The following is a 22,131-nucleotide window of genomic DNA, read 5'->3' on the forward strand; positions in this document are numbered from 1 at the left end:
TTCTCTAGGTGTGAGGTAGTGGTTGAAATTTAATTTTTTTTAGTGCATATTTACATAATGATTTCAGAAACATGAGTCAAATTGTCCTGACACCTTTGTAAAAATAAATGGTCATACACGTGGGCACTGTATTCTGGCCCATTAATCTATATGTCTTTACGCCAATAACAGCCTTAATTACTCTGGCTTTACAACAAGTGTCAAAATCCAGTATGACATTCTTCAATGTTGTTCTTCTATTGCAAAAGTTTTGGGGCCATGCTAGGTCCTTTGCCTTTACATATACATTTTAGGATCAGTTTCTAACATCCTACTGGGAATTTGATTGACGTCAAATCCATAGATCATTCAAGGAGCACTGACATCTTAACAATATCGGGCTGCCCAGTCCATGAATAAGATCTACCTCTACATTTATTTAGGTTTTCTTTCGTTTATTTTATTAGTGTTTTATTGTTTTCAGAAACCATGCATGTTTGGTTAGAGGTAGACCTGACACATCTTTCTTTTTGTTGCTGCTATTGTAAATTGTACTCCTTTAAAATGGCATTTCCAATTGTTCATTGCTAGTTATAGAAGTGTAATTTATTTTTTATTTTATTTCCTACAAATCTGCTAAACTTAGTCCTAGAACTTTTTTTCATATCCCCTGGGATCTTGTACTTAGAGAATCATATAATTTGTAAATAGAAACAGTTTTGGTGCTTCCTTTCCAAACTGTTTTTTTGCATTGTCTTCCCTTGATGGGTTAGGACTTGTTGATCTATGTTGTATGAGCAGGACCTTTTGCCATCCATGTTCCCAGCCTCAGGGTGAAAGCATTTGGTTTTTAGAAGCCCTTTATCAGGTTGAGAAAGTTCCCTGCTAAAAGTTTTTAATAACATTAATGAATGTTGAATGATCAAATATTTTTATAATTTACATTATCATATAGTTTTTTGTTTTTCTATTTTTCTGTTGCTATGTTGGGCTACACTTACTGGCATTTGAATATTGAACGAGACTGCATTCCCAGAGCTTTTCTTTAAACATTTTGTGCTTTGGTCTGGGACAAAATTAAGTTACTTGTACTCATATATAACTTTTAAGGAATACACCATCTAAGACAAGTCCTAGAATGACCTTTAGTCTAGGATACTTTTGCCCCATGTCTTAGTCTATTTGGGCGGCTGTAATAAAAATACCATACACTGGGGAGCCTAAATAACAACTATTTATTTCCTACTATTATGGAGGCTGGGAAATCTCAGACCAAGGTGCTAGCAGATTCAGTGTCTGTTGAGAATCTACTTGGTTCTTAAAAGGCCATGTTCTCATTGTTGAGATTCAATGTATCTTCACATGGTGGAAGGGTAAGGAACTCTCTGGGCCTCTTTTATAGGAGCACTAATTCTACTCATTAGGTCACCTTTGTGACCTAATCACCTCCCAAAGGCTCCACCTCCAAATACCATCGTATTAGGGATCAGATTTCAACTTATGACTTCTGGGGAGACATGTATATTGCATCTAGCACAGTATTCGTGAGTTATCATAATCCTGAGGACTACACTCTATGCTTGCTGTTTTAAGAGATCTTTTCGCTCTGCATGGTGGGGCTATGAATTCTATCCAGCCCTGGTGATTGGAGGAGTTATTCTTCCTACTTTCCAGGGGTTCTTTTCCAGTCTGACCTGCTTCCTCACGTACACACACAGATCAGTATTTAGCCAAAGACACAAGAACAGCCTTCTGTCGATCACTAGATCTCCCTGTCTGCTTTTTCCTCTCCCCTACCCTTCTATGCTAATCCTGGTTTCCTGGTTCCAGCCCAGACTCCATGAACCTATGTCCTCAGCTCTGTGAGGCCACCTGGCTTTGCGCTGCTAACCCCTCCACATGCTTAGCCAGTAAGTCCTGTTGTGCCCAAGATTGCGAATCTGAGAAACCACCAAGGAGCCGACACTGATGCAAACACACGAGGATTTATTACAAGCTCGAGCTTGGGTCCAAGTATACCCGACACAGTGGAGCAGGGACTTGGACCCGGAGGCTAAGAGGCGTAGCAGCTTTATAGGGGCCAGTGGCCAATGGGATTGTAACACACGCAGAAAGTTGCACAGTCATGTCGGTTCACACGCAGGTGGCCAATTAAATTACATTTTACCCTAAAGTATCCATTTGACTGGCCTATCACTCTGGTCGGAATTGGCGTGCAGTTTTGGCGGGCACAAGGCGGGGTTATATTTTTATGAGCCGATTCGGGTAAGGGTGTGCCCAGTGGCTTGACTAGGGTGGGGCAGCGCCTTAAACAATAAGCAGGTCAGGTGGGGTGATAAAGGAGGTGGTGGGTGCAGCATAAAATGGAGTTAGTCCTGCTCTGCTTGTTCAGGGGTAGGGGATTTTTGTTAAATTTCCTGGGTCCCACAGTCCTTCTGCAGACAGCAAGTTGGGGTACCCTAAGGCTCACCTTGTTTGTTTCCCTTCTTGGTAGAGGTCACTGTCCTGTGCTGTCTAGTGTTCAATTTCTGAAAATTCCTGGGTCATTTTATCCAATGTGCTAGAATAGATCAGAACTCTCATCCTTGTTATTTTCTCAGAGCTGGAAGTAGGAATCTCTTAAGATTTTATTTATTTATTCATGAGAGACACACAGAGAGAGGTAGAGACATAGGCAGAGGGAGAAGCAGGCTCCCTGCAGGGAGCCCAATGTGGGACTCAATCCCAGGACCCTGGAATTATGCCCTGAGCCGAAGATAGACATTCAACAACTGAGTCATCCAGGTAACCTGTTACAAAAACTTTAACAACAATTTTAACTTAAATTCTCATGCAAGAAATGGAGCTTGCCCTAGAAAAGCCCTGATACTTAAACAGATTAGAAGAAACCAAGTCGGTACTTTCACGAAATTAACATCTCTCTGCGATCAGTTCACTACATCTGCTAATTCTCCAGATTTTATCTTGTGTGTAACTGGCTTCTTCCCCACCTGGTTCCCACCCTTTCTTTTTGAGCCACAGCTCTACTTTAAGTAGGATGTGAAGCATAAACAAATAGTAATGGTCTTTCATCTCATCTTCATTTCTCTTTCCTCCCCCACTAGACTCTTCGTACGCATTAAGTATCATAACATTCACAGGATGGGCCTGTGAACCATCTGCCATTAGATAGAGAGAGCATTTGAGAAGAAATCATGTATGAATTAGAGGCTGCCTCCTTCTGCCTCTGAAACAAGCACATCTTGGAATCTTACTGTAGCATAAATGAGAGAGGTAAGCTAAATGGCCAGAATATTTAAGTTGCATGAAATTAGTATTGTGTGGTTGGACAAGTCCCCCGAAGGGATCATGAGGAGCACCTTTCCTTGGATAGCGTGGGGGGATCTGCTCTATGGAATGAGAAGAAGAGCAGATGATAGTAGTTAAGCCAGGCAGGAAGCTAGAGACAGGGATGTAAAATATTTGTGCAAAATTTACTTTATTTTTTTAAAGATTTACTCATTTATTTTAGAAAGAGAGGGAGAGCTTGTGTGAGCAGGGGAGAGAATAGGACAGAAGCAGACTTTGAGCTGAGCAAGGAGCTCAACTCAGGGCTTGATCTCAAGACCCTGAGATCATGACCTGAGTTGAAATTAAGTCAGAGGCTTAACTGACTGAGCCACCCAGGTGCCCCCCAAATCTATTTTAGGTGGCTATATCCCTGCCATGTGAAAAAGCCATTCATTCATTCATTCATTCACTCACTCACTCTTTTATTCAGCACACATGCATGGCATGTTCTGTGCAGATGGTGATGGGTGTGTGTGTGTGTGTGTGTATGCAAAGTAGTGGTTTCTACAGAACCCCACAGTTTAATGAAGAAGCAGACAAGTAAATAAATAGTGGAGCATGATAACTGTAACCATGACCTTTGTAACTGACACATCTCAATTAGAATCCCAGCCTAGGAAACAAACTAACTATGTGAGCGTGGGCTTACAGTTTCAGAGGCTTAAAGCCATTATTTGTAATATATGGATAACAACATCCATCACTAAGGAGTTTCTCAGGGTTCAACACATAATAGAAACCTCAGGTCTGTATTTAATAGGCATTTAATAGATAATTTAAAATAAATGTATGTCCAAAATACAATGGTAATTTGGAAGAAGATATTTAACAAGAAGGGTCATCCCAAAGGGCAAAGAGAATATTTGAACTGCATTTTGAAGGAAATGTCAGAGTTCACCAAGTGGCTAAGGCAGACTGATTTCAGGCAGATAGATAAGCATGCACAAAGTCTGAAAATCATGAAACTATAACCAATTTGGGTTGATGTTTGGAAGAAGGTATGTGGTAAAGGTGGAAGGTCACCAGGGAAGTGTGACAGATTAGGTGTCATGAGGCTTCACATGGAGTCATGGTCTGTAAAAGGAGCCTTTAGCCCGAGCAAGCCAAGAAACTTGATATATGTCAGTGCACTGAGAGGGATTCAGTGTTCAGAGGGACTCACATTAGCTCAACTCTTGATAGGCTGATATTTAACCCGAACGCCTGTGTTACTTCCCATTGACAAATCTAACGAATAGTAAGGCTGGAGTGTTTCCATCAGCATATCAGCACTTTGTGCCTCTATACAGATTCACAGAAGGTGGATTCTCAGCTAAGGTAGCTTGAGGTACAGTATTCTCTAACAAGAAGAGGCAAAGGGGTTCTAGTGGTCAGTCTCTCCTGGACAGGGGTATCGCCAAGGCCAAATATGCCTCCCTGAATCTCTGCCATACTGACAAACAACTGCACCTTCTGGTTGAAAACAGAATTTCAATTTTTGGAGGTTGCTAACCCATTCATTTAGATTATGGTTGTATCTTGCTTCCACTGGGGAGCCCGTCAGTGCCCTGAAGATCAACCTCTATCATCTGAGCCTTCAGCTATCTTGTTCACCACTGTACCTACACTTCTTAAAACAGTGCCTATCCATTATCGACACACAGCAAAGATCCTTTAGAGAGCAAATGAGGTATTGAGTTCGTTATATTCTGATTTTATATCCAAAGTTTCAGAATGCTATTTTTGAACCAGTTGAGGTGACCTCACCTTTGGTCTCTTTCTTCCATGAACCTCCTACAACATGGTGGGCCTAGAATTCAGAGAGGATGGGGCAGGAGTGCTGATGGGAGACCTGGCGGTAGAAAGTTTGGGTATGCAGACTCTCATATTTGAAGCCAAGGAATAAAAATTAGAGGCTTGAACTTACTGTACCTTCCTCTTCTTCATGGAAACAACTACCTTTTAGTTTGTGTTAAGTGATTCTAGCTTCTATAACAGATAAACCCTGACTCTCAGAGTTTCACACTATGAGGCTGGTTTCTAATTCATGATCCAGGGTGGGTTCTTGGTGGGTATTCTCCATGTGGTGATTTGGACATCCACGCTCCTTCTATCTAGCGCTCTATCCTCTTCAATCCTGACAGCAGTAGTGCTTGACATGTGGTCCCCAGCCTGGCAGCACCAACAGCAGCATCACCCTAGAACCAGTAAGAAATGCAGGTTCCTGGGCCCCACCACAGACCTACAGACTCAGCTACTCCAAAGGTGGACCCTTCAGGTGATTCTGAAAGACACAAATGATGCAGAACCACATTTCTACGAGGGAGGTGTAATTTTGGTGACTTCAGTCAGAATTCATAAAAAAAAAATGTTATTGTAATTAGATGCAGTAGGAATGGTGATTGAATCATTATTCAATACATATTTGTTGAAATCCTTCTATGTGCCAGACTTCAAGATAGATAGGCCCTGTGTATATTGATGACAAAGAGGGTGACCCATGACTACTCTATTGCCAATATTTTAGGTTATATAGGCTCTTGTTGGCTTACCTGGGTACTTAGACTGATACCCAAGTAATGGATATTTAGGCCATTAATAAGTGTTTACTAAAAGAAAATGTAGGGCAGCACCAGGGTAACTCAGTTGGTTGTGTCTGACTCTTGATTTCGGCTCAGGTCATGATCTCAGGGTCATGAGATCAAGCCCTATGTCAGCCTCTATGCTGGGTGTGGAGTGAGCTTGGGATTCTCTTTCTCCCTCCCCCCTCTGTCCCTACCCCCACCCACATGTTTTTTTTTCTCTCTCTCTCTAAAATAAAGAAAATGAAAAAGAAAAGAAAAAGGATGAGTGAATCATTATTTTCCTGAGACTCAGATTGCTAACCTTCAGAAAGACAGAACTGAATTTCTAAAGTGGGCCCCCTTCAGATTCATTCTAGCAAAATACACCTCTAATATGGGGATAAACCTCCCTTGGTGGGTGACCATGCAAAACCCCATCCACAGAAGAAGATTCTCTCGGTTGGGCTACTAACAATGAGGATGATCATGGAAATGCCTTTCAAAGTTAACAATGCCTGACTAAAGCAGGCATTTTCCATGTCTTATTTTACACGACCCTCACAACCTCTGATATAGCTACTATTGTGTATTTCCCATTTTAGAGATGAAGGCAGAAAGACGGAAGAGCTCAAAAAGGTTGCACGTGAAGTAAGCGGCCAAACTGGGATTCAACTCACACTCTGTGTGGCTCTACATCTCTGGGCTAGTTTATAGGTTATATAGGTTGTGGAACCAACTTCAGGCTTATAAAAATAGAAGCAGGGGATCCCTGGGTGGCGCAGCGGTTTGGCGCCTGCCTTTGGCCCAGGGCGCGATCCTGGAGACCCGGGATCGAATCCCACATCAGGCTCCCGTTGCATGGAGCCTGCTTCTCCCTCTGCCTATGTCTCTGTGCCTCTCTCTCTCTCTCTCTCTCTGTGACTATCATAAATAAATAAAAATTTTAAAAAAAAATAGAAGCAAACCATAAAATTTGGTAGGAAGGAACTGGATTGGAAGGGCAAGAGCACCCTTTAGGAAAGCTTCTGCAGGATCCTGACAGCAGGTGCATGGGGCTGGTGAGAGAGGCCCTCTGGAAAGATTCCCAAGACAAAGGCAATGTCTCTACATATAGCAAGGCCTGGGAGCTTGGGTGCCCGGGTCCTGGTAGAGGCCCTACCTTCAGCCTATAAGGCCTTGGACAAATCAGTGAAACTTTATGAGCCTTACAAGCATATGGCCTGTAAAACGAGGATAATGCCTTTAATGATTGTCTTGCATGGCCATTATAAAGATCCAATAAGCAAAATTATAGTGTACATAAAAATGGTACCCACAGAAGCTGTCCTTAGAAAGTAGAGTGGCGTTCTATGCCTTAAGACAAAGGCATCAACATCGTCAAGGTGGATCGGGAAAGGATATCCTTGAGCTGGGGTTGAGAATGTGTACACATTTCCCACGGACGGATGACAGGACACTCACCGCAGAAACAGATCAGTCTGTGCAGAGCCAGGGAGAAAGATGTATCTGGGAAATAGTAAGTGACTTTCTTGAGTGTGAGTATGAGTGGCAAAGAGGAGAGGAGCAGATGAGAAGAGAGAGACAAAGTATGGTGGCCCTTCCCAAATCTTCCACGATAATGAAAAATCAGCATACCAATCCTAAAATGAAAACAAAAGTATCGCTAGAGCAGAAACTAAAGGGACTGGCTCAGTTGGTTACACGTCTAACTCTTGATTTTGGCTCAGATCGTGATCTCAGTGTCCTGAGATCGAGACCACATTGGGCTCTCAGCGGGGAGTCTGCTTGATTCTGTCTCTCCTTCTCCCTCTGCCCCCTCCTCGCTCATGCTTATTGTCTCTCTCCAAAAAAATAAATAATTAAAAATTTTAAAAAATAGGGCAGAAAGGAGGAAATATTTCATGGGAGCCCTCTGCAAGCTCCAGAGCACCAATTCAAACATTAGGTTGTTGCCTTGGCTACTGGCATGGGCAAGTAACAGCAAGCCAGGCATGGCCATCCTTAAAAGACAGCATGTAATTTTAAATAGTCACAGAAAATGTCAAAAAAAAAAAAAGAGAAATAAACAAAACTCCAAGCAACAACCACCACCACACACGCACACACATATACACACACACACACCCAACCAATGGAAGGAAAGTCCATCCAAATTGTCGCTGATTTATTACCGTGCATAATCAATAGTAGTAGGTCCACATCAATTTTATATCTAATTTAAAAATTTGAGGTCTCAATGTGCTCATTAAAGAATATAATGGATTTACATATTTTAATTATGTTTTATGGATTGTGAACATAATGTAATTAAGAGACTTTTCAGGAGGCATGATGAATGAACAGGGTGGCCCAACATATGGCAGGAGACACCACAGCGAGTGGCCGGGGCAGAGCGGCCCAGCCCCACGGCTGCCAGCCCACGCTGGAGTGTCAGGGCCATGGTCACGGTTGTGGCAGCCTTGTGACGCCACCAGGCAGGGAGGCGCAGGCCCAGTGGCCACGCGAGAGGGGGTGGGAGTGCTGTATCTGCAGGAGAGGGCAGCCCGCCTGCTGCCCAGCCAGGCCTTGTCTTGTCCCGCTCTCCATCTTCCTCTCTGTTGCAGCCTTGGTGGAAAAGCAATCCTGTCAGCTTTTTCTATTTTAACTATGGTGAGAAAAATAGCACGTGTGCACACACACACGCACACACAACCATGTAACAGAAACACATGCACACTACAGAATTGGCCACATTAACCATTTTTTAAATTAATTAATTCATTTATTTTTAAAGATTTTATTTATTTATATAGGAGAGACACAGAGAGGCAGAGACACAGGCAGAGGGAGGAGAAGTAGGCTCCCTGAAGGGAGCCCAGTGCAGGACTTGATCCTAGGACCCCGGGATCATGACCTGAGCCAAAGGCAGACGTTCAACCGCTGAGCCACCCAAGCACCCCTGATCACCCCTATTTTTAAATATGAACTGGGACCTTGATATTCCCTCCTGCAACATGAGGAGAATAACGCCTGGACTTCAGGTTTACTGTGGGCATTAAAAGCAGCAAGCGTTTAAATTAGGATTTAGGAGTCAAAAACATACTGCACACAAGGGCAGGAAGCAGACACTCGGAAGAGGGTAGTTTCTTTTCTCCTTTCCTCCAGTGTGTCCTGAGATTGAAATCCGCAATTCCCAGCTCTAGAGGGTTGCTTTGCTAGATACCTGCATGACACAATGAATTGTTAACAGGCCTCCTGGGCTGATGCCCCTGGGAGCACTCCCATCACTTCTCAAGTGTCCTTGTACATCTCATCTTTCCTCCTCTCAGGGAATGATGTAATAATTGGCCTGCATATTGGCCTGCAGAGTCTCACCGCTTTTCCTTCCTCACAACTACTACTGGCCTCTAGGGGGAGCTCAAGACTTCATCATCCTTGGCTTGGGTCAGAGGCAGGGTATCATCCCAGACTTAGTCAACCAATAGATAAATAGATAAATAACTTTTGCTGAATGAAGGGACACAAGCAAAGAAGGATGGATGTCAGGGATAAGGTGAAGCTTGACTTTAGAAGGCTTTTTCTCATTTAAAGCTTTACATTTGGATGCCCTCTTCTTTGCTCCCTGTTGGGCTCTAGGGACCTCAAGATACCTTCCACTGAGTGGAAGCAAGTCTACTCTTCAACCCACCACCATCTCTCTTTAAGAAACTAGGTACCAACTCAGTTGCAAAGAAGAAAGGCAAAGCACAGCCTGATGTGGGTGCCTAGGCCAGCCACTCCAGGCCCTGTGCTGAACCCAACCTGGAAGCATTTCCTTCATTTGTCTTTGCTTCAGCTCATGCTTAGCATGTGAGGCTTTGAGAGCCAGAATTGGAGTTCTAGAAGCAGGAAAATATATTGGTCATTGAGCCTTGGGTCTTTGTTTTGAGCAAAAATATCCTGTGACATAGAAAGTGATCTAGTTTGGTGGCTTTGCTGGTGTTTGAGACTTCATTGTTGGTCAAGTGTTTCAATGACTGATTCTCAGTACTGATAAGTGTTCACTTCTGGAAGTGAACGGAAGAATGGTTCCATGGATGAAAGATTAACTCATTGTCAGGAGGGCAACCAAGGAAACTTTCTCAGAGGTGGTAAAGTCAGAATTGCGTTTTGCGCATGAGTGAAGGAGGAGTATGCCAAGTGCATTGTATGGGAAATACATCCCACCATGTGGGAGGAGCATGTGTAAGAGTAGAGAGTTGTGATAAGGACCAGGACATGATGTGTGGATGTCAGAGATGGCTGAGCCCTGGGTGGGGTCTAAGGAGATGAAACGAGAATTAGATGGGTTTCACAAAATGGCAGGACTGGTATTCTTTCTTTCAACAAGTATTTTTTGAGCATCAACCATATATACTGCTCTGGGGACTAGGAGGCTGTGAATAGCAGACTTATTCCTTGCCCTCAGGGAGTGTAAATTCTACTACACAATCCAGGGGTGATTGCATTCATCCAAGGTTACTAAGGAATCATCAGGGAAAAGAGTAAGCAAAATGGCCCATATGATCAGAGCTGTGTTTCTGAAGCATTACTGATGTTGGCATGGACGGTGCACCAAGGATTGGAGACAACAGAGGTGGGAAGCCCTGCAGGAAGAGATTACTGAGGGTAGATTGGGAGGGATAAAAGCAAGGGAAAGATTTGGAAGTTATTTTAGAGGTCAGTTTCAGAAGCATATTTGGAAGAACTTGGTGCTATTTTATAATTCATTGAATGTTGGGCATGAGGGTTAACAAGGAAGAGTCAAGGAGACAGAAGTCCTAAGTTGTAAGGAACAGGAATATGATACAATACACTGGGTACAACATACCAAGGTATATGGTACCATACACCAGAGTAGGCAAGGGAGCTGGGAAATTGGCTTTCTGGGAGAAGGAGGGCTTTGGACTCCGTGGGTTTGCTGTGTGTGAGTACTTACAGAGATTTATCTGGTAGACAGCTGGTTGTTGCCAAATACTCAAGGACCTCTCCCAGGTGGGAGTTAGAGACTCAGATTTGGGAGTCATGACAGACTTGCTCCAGTAGTTGTGAGGGGGAGGAACAAGAAAAGGCACTGTGGGAAATGACACGGAGAGAGAAAGGAAAGGACAAAGAGTCTATGGTAGGGAAAAATGAGTGATTAAAGATCACATGTTCCCATGTGATCCCATGGGAAGATCCAAAGGTAGAAAGGACACTGGTGGCTGAGGACAGACACACCATTGTTCTGGAGGGGGTGAACACCATATTGGCACAGCCTGAGAAATAAGGAATTGGAGAGGAAAACAGGAACTTAAGAGAACCATATCTTCAGACCGTTGAGTGATGAGGGATGGAAGTTTGGGATAGTGACTTAAGTGACAGCAAGGGTTAGAGTAGGGATTTTTTTTTTTTTTTAATGGATAGTAGCTTGCCTTCCTGTTGAAGCCTTTCTGGTGCTACCAGGTGAGAACGTAGCCCAAAACATTTGTTTCCTTGAGTATGTTTGCTCCAAGGCTGCCAACAATAGGTGGGGTAAGATTCTCAATGGGCATCTTCCCCTTCTGTCTGTCCCAAGTGTTATGTTATGTGGCAGGAATATCTGTGAGCACTGAAATAGCTGCAGTGCTGAGAACCTTCTGGAAAAAAATTAATTTTGCCGAGGGATGGCCTTTCTCCCTTGTGGAAATCAGCACAGATGGAAACCCTGCTTTTTGACTTTTGTGGGCATCTAAGACTGCCACTTACTAGCTATGTGACAGTGGGCCAGCTACTTACTCCCTCTGCGTCTCAGTTTCCTTATTTATAAAACGGGGACAATATGTCATTACAGGAATGTTTTTGGAGACTTAAATTCTGCACCATTAATTTCCTGGAGCCTGGCAGAGTTAGGCTCTCAGTAAATGTTTGCCCTCTCTTCCCCACATCTTACCAGCATTTGATTGCCATGCATTTGATTACTTTGGCCTGAGCCAACTCCCTTAACAAATGTTTCCACCTTAGATTAAAATTAATTCAAAGACAGGGACCAGCAACACATCCTGTAAGGGACTAAGAAAATGGCATTAATTTTGTAAATTAATAAATATGCAAATGGAAGCTTTGTATGGAATAGGCTATATAAGCAGGAAGTAAATTGTGTTGTAAATTATGCATTGCCATATGGAGCAGATACCCTTGACTTAGCATGCAAGGCAGGGAAAGCTGGAGCAGACTCTGCCGTAATGGCTTCTGAGAATGAGTGGCATGCTCATCCAACAGCAACCCCGGGTGCTGAGTCATGTGGCTGGTCCTGGAGTGGCAGTGGAAGCCCCATGGTGAGCAGGCTGTTACCCAGCCATTGATGGGAATAATCTAGGGAAGACCATCCTATGGCTGCCAAGAGAATGGGCAAGCATGAGCTCAGATGGGACAGTCTGTGCGCACTGAGCACCATGCCCAGGGTCTGGAGGGGGCTTGGTGGGGGTTGTTGACTGGATGGGGAGAGCTGTCCTGGGCTTTCAGAGCCTTGCCAGCCAGTACTACAATCCCAACTCCAAGGCAGGTGTGACTGGCCTGGGGAAATGTGCATTACTGCTGGATTGATCCATCAATCATTAGAAAACAAATAGTGTAAGAACAGGCCAGGTGTTCCACATTGTGCTAAATAGATGCTGGAGGGCAGTGGTTCCCCCTTATGACTATTCAGCAGAATCATCCAGGGAACTTTTTAAAAATAGATTCCTGGCTCCTACCTCTGGGATTCTGGTGCAGCAGGTCTGGGCTGAGAATGAGAGTCTGTTTCCAAACTCCCAGCTAATTCCTCTGATCAGCTAGATTTAGGGGTCATGGTGGCAGAAAAAGTTTCTCCTTGGTCCTGAGCTTTGAGGGTCTCAAAATATAATTGGGAAGGCTAAGGTTAGGCTCCCAGACCCAATCCTAGTGTGTGTTCTTATTGCCTACGAGCTTAGTGATGGGGCAGACAGTGAGTCCAAGGGAGAAATTTCTCATTGAGAGGCAGATCAGAGAAGGCTTTCGGGGAGGCACGAGCCGTGGCTGCATCTGAGAAGCAAGGAGAAGGTGGGGAAACATTTGAAGATGAAGCTAGCTGCCATGGGAGACAGGGTTTGAGCGTTATCCTCTGGTGTGGGGAAAAGCAGCTTCGAGCTGGCCCCTGACTGGTCTGGAATGCCAGGTGAAGATGAGCTTTGTGCCTTTCGGGGTTCTTCTTGGTGCCTTGCCTCTGGGTATGCTGAGCAGTGGTACCTATCCAAGTGTGGCTCAAGGCCTCAGCACCTGGGACCCCAGGTACAAAGTTGTGTCAGGGTGCTACGGCAACCATCCACATTGTTTAGACTCAGATAGTTCACATAACCAAGAATGTAGAAGAAACCCATGTCTCTTCCAGGATGATGAAAGACTGGGGAGACCTATGGTTCTAGCACAATGCTTTTCTCCCTCTCTCTTCAGCCTTCTTGAAATTATACCTTGATCACATTTCCACTTCCCCACCTCTTACAGCCTAACATTCTCCTGCTTTCTCCAGGATGAGAGTCAAAGGCTGGTCTGACAAGGATGAGGAAGATGTGAGACTGGCCAAGCCAATGTCCTTTTCAAAGAGCAGGGGACCCTTGGAACTCAATCACAGCCAGCCTGTCCCGCGAAATGGAAACTACCACCAGCTTTGCCCACTCAGCCTTGGCAGACTCTAGGCATTGCCCTGCGGCTGTGGTCCTCAGTGAGGCGCTGGTCAGCTCCTACGGCTGCTCTCTGGATCTACAGAATGTGGGGCTCCAGAGCAGGCCCGGAGGATCTGCATTCTTGACCACTGGTGCTTTTGATGTGGTATACCCCCTTACACATCTGCAACATTCCCATACTGGGCTGGTCTGGCCCAGCTTACCACATCCTGTTTGTGACACTACGGGGAAAGTCTCAGCTATGTTGGCTCGGTGTGAGAGATCAGCGTGACATCACTGTAAAATGATTCCCATCATTGTGGGCTTTGCAGTTGTGGGCATGGGCCAACACCTCCTGTTTGCTTCACGTTCAAAGCAATGTGATCTTGAACATAAGCCCCTAAGACTCCGTTTCGTCGTCTGTGAAATGGGAATGGTAAGAAAACTGATCTTGCAGGACGGCAATGCATTCAAAGGCCAGCAGGGGGGTTTGCAGAGGTAATTAGGTGTTAGCAAGTGCTGCCCTGAGCCAAATCTGCCTCCATAAGACTTGGCTGACCAGGTACTGGTTCTGTCCTCGAGCCTGCCTCTTCCTCTGGCAGATCTTCAGATCCTCTCTGGAGCCTGGGACCCTGCCCCTCCACATCTCCTCTCCAAGCGAAACATCCCCATGGACCCACAAGAGCTGGCTGTGTTTGCCATCCCCGGAGGTATCTCATTTTACAGCTGGGCAAACCCCAGCATGCCAAGTTCCCGTCCTTGCAAAGTCATGCAGTTACAGAAATGTCTGGGCAGCAGGTGGCAAAATGGTGTTGTTATCGGAACCACACAGATAATCATGCTTTGCTTCTAATCATCTTCCATCTAGTCTGTGTTTTGTCATTTACAAGGGGCTTGCACAACCCTTACCTCATTTGGTCCTCCATCGCCCCGTGCAGGGGGATTTAGATGGTAATAGTGATGCTGTGCTCTCAGGTAGCACGCTGCCCTTTCTGAAACATTTCTACATCTCTTATTGCACTGGTTCTCTGTCACACCCTCGAGAAATAAGAGCAGGAATTATCAGATGAAGAAATTACAAAACAGAGAAGGCATGTGCTGGTCCAGATCCCACAAAGCCATTGACACATTCAGGTGTTGGACAGGCCTTGGACTGGGACTCAAAGTCCCTTCAACACTTGCGCTGGTCCTTGGCCTTTCTGCTCCTTTTCTGAACAGGTGAGCTTCTCCCCTGCCTCCTGGGGTGTTAGTATAAAAGTAGCAAATAATGTCTGAAAATTGTGTTCTAGTCAATAAGAATTACATATACATCCAGAGCTTCTGCTGCTTCTTCTGAGCTGAGTCATTACATCCTTTGCTCAAGGGCAAGGTCTAGTTACCACCACCACACTTGTATGCACCTGCCAGCTAGCAGAAAGCCCTGGAACATGCACTTCCAGGGCTTTCAGGGCAGACAGGATGGTGACCATGGCCCAAGCTCAAGTCCAGGCTGAGCACTCCTCCACCAAGTGGGAGTCCAGAGACTTGGCCATCTGTGGGCTTTCTTCCTTTTGCCTTCTGTTCACTGGCAGACCCTAGGGTTGGAGCTGCGGCTTGAGCCTGCCAGTCTCCCCAGTGACTCCTGCTCAGGCCTTGGCTGGCCTGCAATTGCCCGAGGGAAAGAAGAGACACAAAATCCACCCAGCCTCACGGAGGGGATTGCTTAAGTTGGGGACATGGTCAGCCTTCTTGGATATGGTCTGTTGGCTCAGGAGATGAGACAGAGGGATGGGAAGCCAGGCTGCCCACAGAAGCTCTGCACAGGAGGATCAGCAGGGGGGCATCCTACCTCCACTCCCCGGTGGGAAGAAGGGGAGGTGGAAGCTTTTGAGACGGAATCACAGCATGGATGGGAGACCAAATGTGGTCAAGGGTTGGGCAGATTCAGAGTGTATCTGTGGGGATTGCTTCAAGGAAGTGAAGCAGGGAAGGAAAAGGAGCAGGAGGGCTCTGCCTCTGGCTCTTTGCTTTCTCTTCCCCATCCCTATTTCAGGCTTCCATCTTTTGGTTATTGTGGGTACCATTCTCTCCCTATTGTATTTTTCGTAAGCCACTGTCTTCACTAAAGTTTACCTCCTGAATTCTGTGTATGAGGTGATGGATCAAGAGGTGAATTCAGGAATCCTAAGGGACTCTAGGAAGGCAAGTTCAGGTTGAAGCCAAGGCAGGGGAGGAAATCATACCTCGTGGCCCCCAGGATCCAACGGGGAATAGGAACAGGCAGGGGGCAGGCATGAGGAAGGACCGGTATACCCATGCCCCTGCCCCTGGTGCTTTCATGTTTTCATGAAGCTTGTAAGCCGAGATTGACTTTTCATTTTTCCCCTTACTCTCAACGAGGCTTCCCTACCCTTAATACATTGTTCTCTCCAAGATACATCCTTCAAGGGCTAGAGTCTTGAGTGAGCATGTAATGAGAGCTGGCAGATTGGCTTCCCAAGATCAAAAATGCTTTGGAAGATGTTCAATCTTGGGCAACATTGCAGGAAGGAAGCTATCTGGATTTAGCAGAGCTGGATTCAAGTCTTGGTCCTACTTCGTCTTAAAAATTAACATCCTTTATTTTTTACAGTAGTTTCAGGTTCACAGCAAAAATGGGCAGAAGGGACAGAGATCACCCGTGTACTCTGTGCATGAACAGCTTCCTCCACTGTGGACATCCCCCACCAGCGTGGTGCACTTGTTGTGACTGGTGAACCTACATCAACACGGCATTATCACTCAAGTCCATAAAAGACTGAAGAATTCACTGTTGTTGTTGCACATTGTTCAGGTTTGGACAAATGGATAACGTCTTGTATCCATCACTGACGGAGCATAAACGGTAATTTCACTGCCCTAAAAATCCTCTACAGTCCACCTGTTCATCCCTAAGTCTTCTCCAACCTCTGGCAAGTACTGACCTTACTGTTGCCTCCATACTCTTTGCCTTTTCCAGAATGTCCTATGTTCGAATGGCCTTACGTTTTTATGATCAGGCCGAACCATGTGCAATCGGCATTTAATATAAGTCAATGCTGGCAATTTCGTGCGGCTTCATGTAGTGGTTGGGGGGATGCTGGATGTGTCACTGGGCATGTCCGGTGCCCTCCTGCCTGTGTCCGTGGGTCCCGCTGTGGAATCAAGCCCCTCTTGCCACCCCAGCACCCCTACTCAGTCCCCAGGTCCGGTGGTGTTTACCTCTGAAATCTCTGGAGCCGTGTTTGCTTTCTCCGTCTTCCTCATGTTGTCTCTGTCCAGACCCTCATCCTGTTCTGGATGAGCTCATGCAAACACCCCTGAGTGGCTTCCATGCCTCCTGCCACAAGCCGCGGTAACGTTTAAGACCTAGCTCCAGATCGAGGTAGATCCCCGACGGATTATTCTGTGCTTGACAACTTCATCGCCTTGCCGCCTTGCCCCTGCCCGTGACTCAAGGTGACTCAAGGCTTCTGGCCGCGTGGGGCCACCAGCAGAGTCTTTTGATCAGGACCGTCCTTACACCTCCTGCTCTGCCCCCTGGTGTCCGTCTGCAGATCTGGGCACTCAGACCTCACACCCTCCCCGCCTCCCCCATGCTCAGCGCCCTTAGGCACATTCTGCTGTCCCTGTCCTAAGGCCCTGCCATTTCTTCCCTTCAGCCTGAAAACAACCCTATTCATCACCCAGGACCCAGCTCATCCCTCCTTGCCCTCCGCGGCCGGGGCTCTCAGCATTTCTGCTGTCTGGGGGACTCCACCCTGTTCTTGGCCCTGAGCCAGGAGGGGGCTACTGCCTCGTTCCCCTCCGCGCTCCCCCCCAGGGCCAACACTCGGCAAACACCGGTGATGCCTCCACGAGCAAGGCCCCACGTGGACACGGGAGCGCGCGGGTACCTGAGCACGGAGGCAGGGGCCGCTTCCTCCTGAAGCAGAATTACAAAGCCTGGACATCTTCTCTTCTCAAAGCCCCACAGTCGCAGACAATAGTCTTGGGGTTGGATTTCAGGCGCGATTCTGAGAGTGTCACGTTAGATCAGGTCCGGTCAGCGAGCCGAACGCCGCAGGGCCCCACGCGCCATCGCTCCCAGCGGCGGAAGTGCGTGCCCGTGCGTGCCGGCGTGCGCGTGCGTGTGCGTGCCGTGCGAACCCGCGTGCGCGTGCGTGTGCGTGCCCGTGCCCGTGCGCGCGCATGCGCGTGTGGGGGGCGTGGCTGACGGGTAAGCAGAGCTCCCGCTGGGCGGGTCCGCAGAGGCCCGGCGCTGATACCGTGGTCGGTGTTGCGTCCGCGCCATTCGGTGCTGCCTCCGATCCACTGTGGCCCGCGGGCCCTCAGACCCAAAGCTGGCGGAGGAGTGAAAATGAGAAAGACATCAGAGGTCTGATTCGTCTGGTGACGGTGGAGTGGAGCGGAGATCTCGAATGTCTCCTAGGACATGTGGGGGCTGTCTCTAGCAACTACCCACCTCTGCGCCTCCGTCCTATGTCCCCGGTCGTCGGGGCGTTAAGGACTACGGGTCACCACACGGGCCAAAAGAGCCTCTCTCTGCTTTTGCTCGGAGGGGAGTGCGGCGGACACGCGGGCCGGCCTAAGCGCATGCGTGGTCGGCGTCTCCCGCAGCAGCGGGACAGCGCCCCGTCCCGTGGGTTCACAGCGACCGTAGATTCCGCGGGGGCTGTGGCCCTCGTGCACCTGCACCTCGTGCACCTGCACCTTGTGCACCTCGTGCACCTCGTGCACCGTGAGCTGGTGGAGGCCCGGCTGGGATCTGGTCGGCAAGGCTCCCCAGGCACGTGGGCTGGGGGGCATCTGAGTTAGACGGGATCTAGACTCTGCCAGCGAGCGGGGCTGTGCCCAGCACGCCGGGCGCAGAGTCCTCAGCGGCCGCGACCCTGCGACGGGATTCCAATTTGTCGTTAACTTGGTTTGGTCCTTTGTTTAGAAGTCGTGGGGCCTTGGTATATTTTTGTTAAGCGGTTTGAGAATTCATTATCTTGGTCCAGGGCTGGTAATATTGCACCACTTTCTTCTCCCTCACAAAAACGGTTCTCGATAATGTTCAAAGCAGTCAGGGCAACCTGAGGATTCTCGTGAAGTTGCAAAGCCTCAATTTTATCAATGCCACCAACTTCTTCTATCAGAAGACACAGATTTTCCTTCTCTGAAAGCTTCTCTGCTGCCTGGAGGATAAAAGGGATAACATCAAGGATGATGACAGCAATTTTGGTGTCTTGGACGGATTCACCAGTGGCTCCTGGACTCCAGGGTGGACAAGGTGGATCAACTGGTCTATGGTGCCTCCAGTTATGAAGTTAGCCACGGTCCAAACAGCCTCTTTCTGGACTTTAAATTCTCCATTTTTTAGCACAGCCACCAAGGGAGGCAGCATGCCGCAAGCGATCAGCCGCTGGACGTGTTGTCAGGCAGAGGGAGAAGCAGACTCCATGCAGGGAGCCCGACGGGACTCGATCCCAGGACCCCGGATCACGCCCTGGACCGAAGGCAGATGCTCAACCACTGAGCCGCCCAGGTGCCCCAGATTATTACTTTTTAAAATTTTGTCTTCACGTGTTTGTAGGCTGTGTACAAGCTTATTTTTGGAGTCTTCACCCTATAATAAGTAAAAACGTACCTATCTCCCACAGTAAAACACAACGCCCAGCACATCCTCACTCTTTCCTTCCCAACACGCAAATGAAAAGTTTTGTTTTAGAGAAATCCATTTCTGATGTTGGATTTCATGTACATTTTTGTTAGAGCAATCTAAGTTGTTTCAAGGCAACCTAGCTGAGGTAGGTTGAGTCTTGCAAGGCATGTATAGCTAACAGTGGAGAAGAAAAGCACAAAAGTGGATGTTAGGGACTGAATTGCGTCCCCATGACCTTTAGGTGTTGAAGCTCTAGCCCCCAGTATGACTATCTCTGGGGATGGGGCTTTTCAGGAGAAAATTTGAGTTAAATGAGATGGTGAGGGTGAAGCCCTAATCCAACAGGACTGTGTCCTTCTAAGAAGAGGAAGAGACACCGGTGTGCTTTCTCTTTATGCACAGGCAAAGGAAAGGCTGTGTGAGAAGATGGCCACCTGCTCGCCAGGGAGAGAGGCCTCAGGAGAAACCAAACCTGTTAGCACCTTGATCTTGGCCTTCCAGCCAAAAGACCCTACAATGTAAGCCCTCCTGTATGCAATGTTTTGTGACAATAGCCCTGGCAGCCTGATACAGTTGAGTATTTTATGATCTTCTCTTGCTCTCTGTTGCTGGAAAGTGCTCTATGAACATTTTCTTATCTGATCCTGGGAGAAGTTCATTGAAATGGCAAAACTTTTTAAAGGGACCAAATGGAGAGACCTATTTCCAAGGATGCTTAAGACTTGCTGACTCAGCCAAACCTAGCAGACATGTCAGCTTGGAAGCAGCCTCCTCTGCTGTGAGCTCTTGCCTCCCGGGGAGCAGCCACTTGGAGTTTTCTAGGCTGGAGGGTTCCCAGGTGTGCCTGATTTACCTGTGTGCCAATGTATCTGTGCGCCGATGTACCTGCGGAGTGTTACTTTGTGCTGGTGGACCGGCCACATATGTCTCTTCTGCTCTGATGGAGTGATTGCGGAGCTTCCCCAGCTACTTAATTCCTGCCTGTCATTGGTTTGACATTTGAAAGTGAAATCACAGACCTGGATGCTGGCCAGGCTTTGGAGCTTGCTCTCCCCATGTCTACCTTTCAGTTTATGTACCTGTTTGCTTACTCGTAAGCTGAAGTGCACCCTGCTGCATTTCACAAATAATCCAGCAAATCCTTGAGATTTATTTTAAGGATTGATTAGAAAAGTCAATGTTGTACACGAAGGATTAAAACAAGAAATATTTGCAATCTGCTTATGTATCTGTTATCTCAAAGCCAAGTCTTGATTCCTCCAAAAATATACCGTCACAAGCAAAAAGACTATACACATTGTATAGTCTATATCATGGGAAGAACGCGGGGCTGGCCCTCAGAAGACCTAGATCCTGATCTGAATCTTGCTGCTCACCGATGGTGTCACCTCGAGTTAGAGAACCTTCTCAGGCCTTGGGTTGTGCTTGCTTGCTTGCTTGCTTGCTTGCTTTTTTTTTTTTTTTTTTTTTTTTTTAGTAACTTTTGGTGAAAACCATATAAAATGAATGTACCATCTTAACCATTTTAAAGTGTATAAGGTAGTAGTATCACCTAGATGTATATTGTTGTGCAACAAATCTCTAGACCTTCCATCTTGCAAAACTGAAGCTCTGTTCCTATTGAACACAAATCTCTACCCCCACTTCCCACCAGCCTCTGACAGACACTGTTCTACTTTTTTTTTTTTTTTTTTTTTTTTTTAAAGAGAGCTGGGTGGCAGGAGTAGAGAGATGGGGGAGATAGAGAATATCAAGCAGGCTCCACACCCAGTGCAGAGCCTAATGTGGGGCTCCATCTCTTGACTCTGGTATCATGACCTGAGCTGAAACCAAGAGTTGGATGCTTAACTGACTGAGCCCCCCAGGCACCCCTCTACTTTTTCTGTTTCTAAGATTTTGACTGTTTGATGTTTTTTGAGTTTTGTTTCTGTTCGTTTTCACACTCTTAACAATACCCATCCACAAAAAAGAAAACCTCATTTTAACCTTTTCAGCTTCCAATCTATGAGGCTATGTTGTGTCAAGCCCTGAGAAACTGCTTTGGAAACTGGATAGCGCTTGGAATGCCAGGTATTATAGCAAATCAATAATCTTGATGTAAATCTGGCATTTGGCTTAATAAGTCTAACCATCTGGTTATTTTCAAATGTCCAGAATTTTGATGGTGTGCATACCGTAACAATTATGAAGAGAGCTACAAAAACTCATTGAAAAGCTATATTGTTCAGAAACCTTTTGGGTTTAAATACAGATGAGTTAATGCTGAGTGGGTAGTTATTACCTGGGTTAGTTCCTTGTCTCAGAGTATCCACGTTCTACCCTCAGGACGGTGTGGTTGAATCCTGCCATCCCTTCCCACATCCAACTGGTTCCCAAGGACAAATGAGGATGTGCCTGTGTGGATACAGGGAGAAAATGGGACAACTTTGAGAAATGGGACAACTTCCAGGTCTTTTTATAGTTCATTCTTTAAAATTCTGTTTTTTGTGTTTTGTAAAATACACAGTATATTGATACTTGGGTCCATGTAAGTAATTTATAAACAAATAAATACACATGCATTGAAGTGTTCTTTTTGTTTGCTTGGTTAGTTTGCTTTAAATTAAGGGCACGCAGGTATAAAATGTATCAATCAGTAACTTACCTCTAATGTCAATCATTCAGGATTCTCTAGAAACAATAGAAGAGATACTCATTTATATATTTATAATTATTATATATTTATATAATTATATAAATAGTATATACATACATACACATATATAGGAAGAGATTTACTTTTTATTTTAAGAAATTGGCTTATGCAATTGTGAGGGCTGCCAAGTTTGAAATCTGTAGGGCAGGTTGAAAATTCAGGCAGGATTTCTTTCTTTTTTTTCAGAGATAGAGGGGGAGAGTGCCCAAGTGAGGGGGGAGGGGCAGAAAGAGAGGGAGAGAGAAAGAATCGTAAGCAGGCTCCCCACTTAGTGTGGAGCTCCACGTGGGGCTCCATCTCTCTGCC

At 46.2% G+C, this 22,131-nt stretch overlaps 1 protein-coding gene and 1 long non-coding RNA gene across 2 annotated transcripts in view; one reads left to right on the forward strand and one right to left on the reverse strand.

Moving 5' to 3' along the window:
• Positions 1–17,597, reverse strand: part of LOC140639104 (uncharacterized) — a 59,737-nt gene extending 42,140 nt beyond the window's left edge. Inside the window, exon 1 of the long non-coding RNA XR_012035954.1 lies at positions 17,380–17,597. This is a non-coding gene — a long non-coding RNA (uncharacterized lncRNA). The remainder of the gene's footprint in view (positions 1–17,379) is intronic.
• A 77-nt stretch (positions 17,598–17,674) lies between these two features.
• Positions 17,675–21,682, forward strand: LOC140639205 (uncharacterized). Its single transcript, XM_072837695.1, has 2 exons — positions 17,675–19,013; positions 19,533–21,682. Exon 1 carries the CDS (start codon positions 17,675–17,677, stop codon positions 18,299–18,301), a length of 627 nt encoding a protein of 208 aa, XP_072693796.1. The 3' UTR covers positions 18,302–19,013; positions 19,533–21,682.
• Positions 21,683–22,131: the final 449 nt, after the last annotated feature.

Source organism: Canis lupus, chromosome 8, assembly GCF_048164855.1.
Source record: "Canis lupus baileyi chromosome 8, mCanLup2.hap1, whole genome shotgun sequence".
NCBI classification, from domain to species: Eukaryota; Metazoa; Chordata; class Mammalia; order Carnivora; family Canidae; genus Canis; species Canis lupus.

What these genes read in the sequence shown, in the direction of transcription:
- LOC140639205 (XM_072837695.1), top strand. Translation starts at nt 17,675, where the DNA reads ATGCGCGTGTGGGGGGCGTGGCTGACGGGTAAGCAGAGCTCCCGCTGG.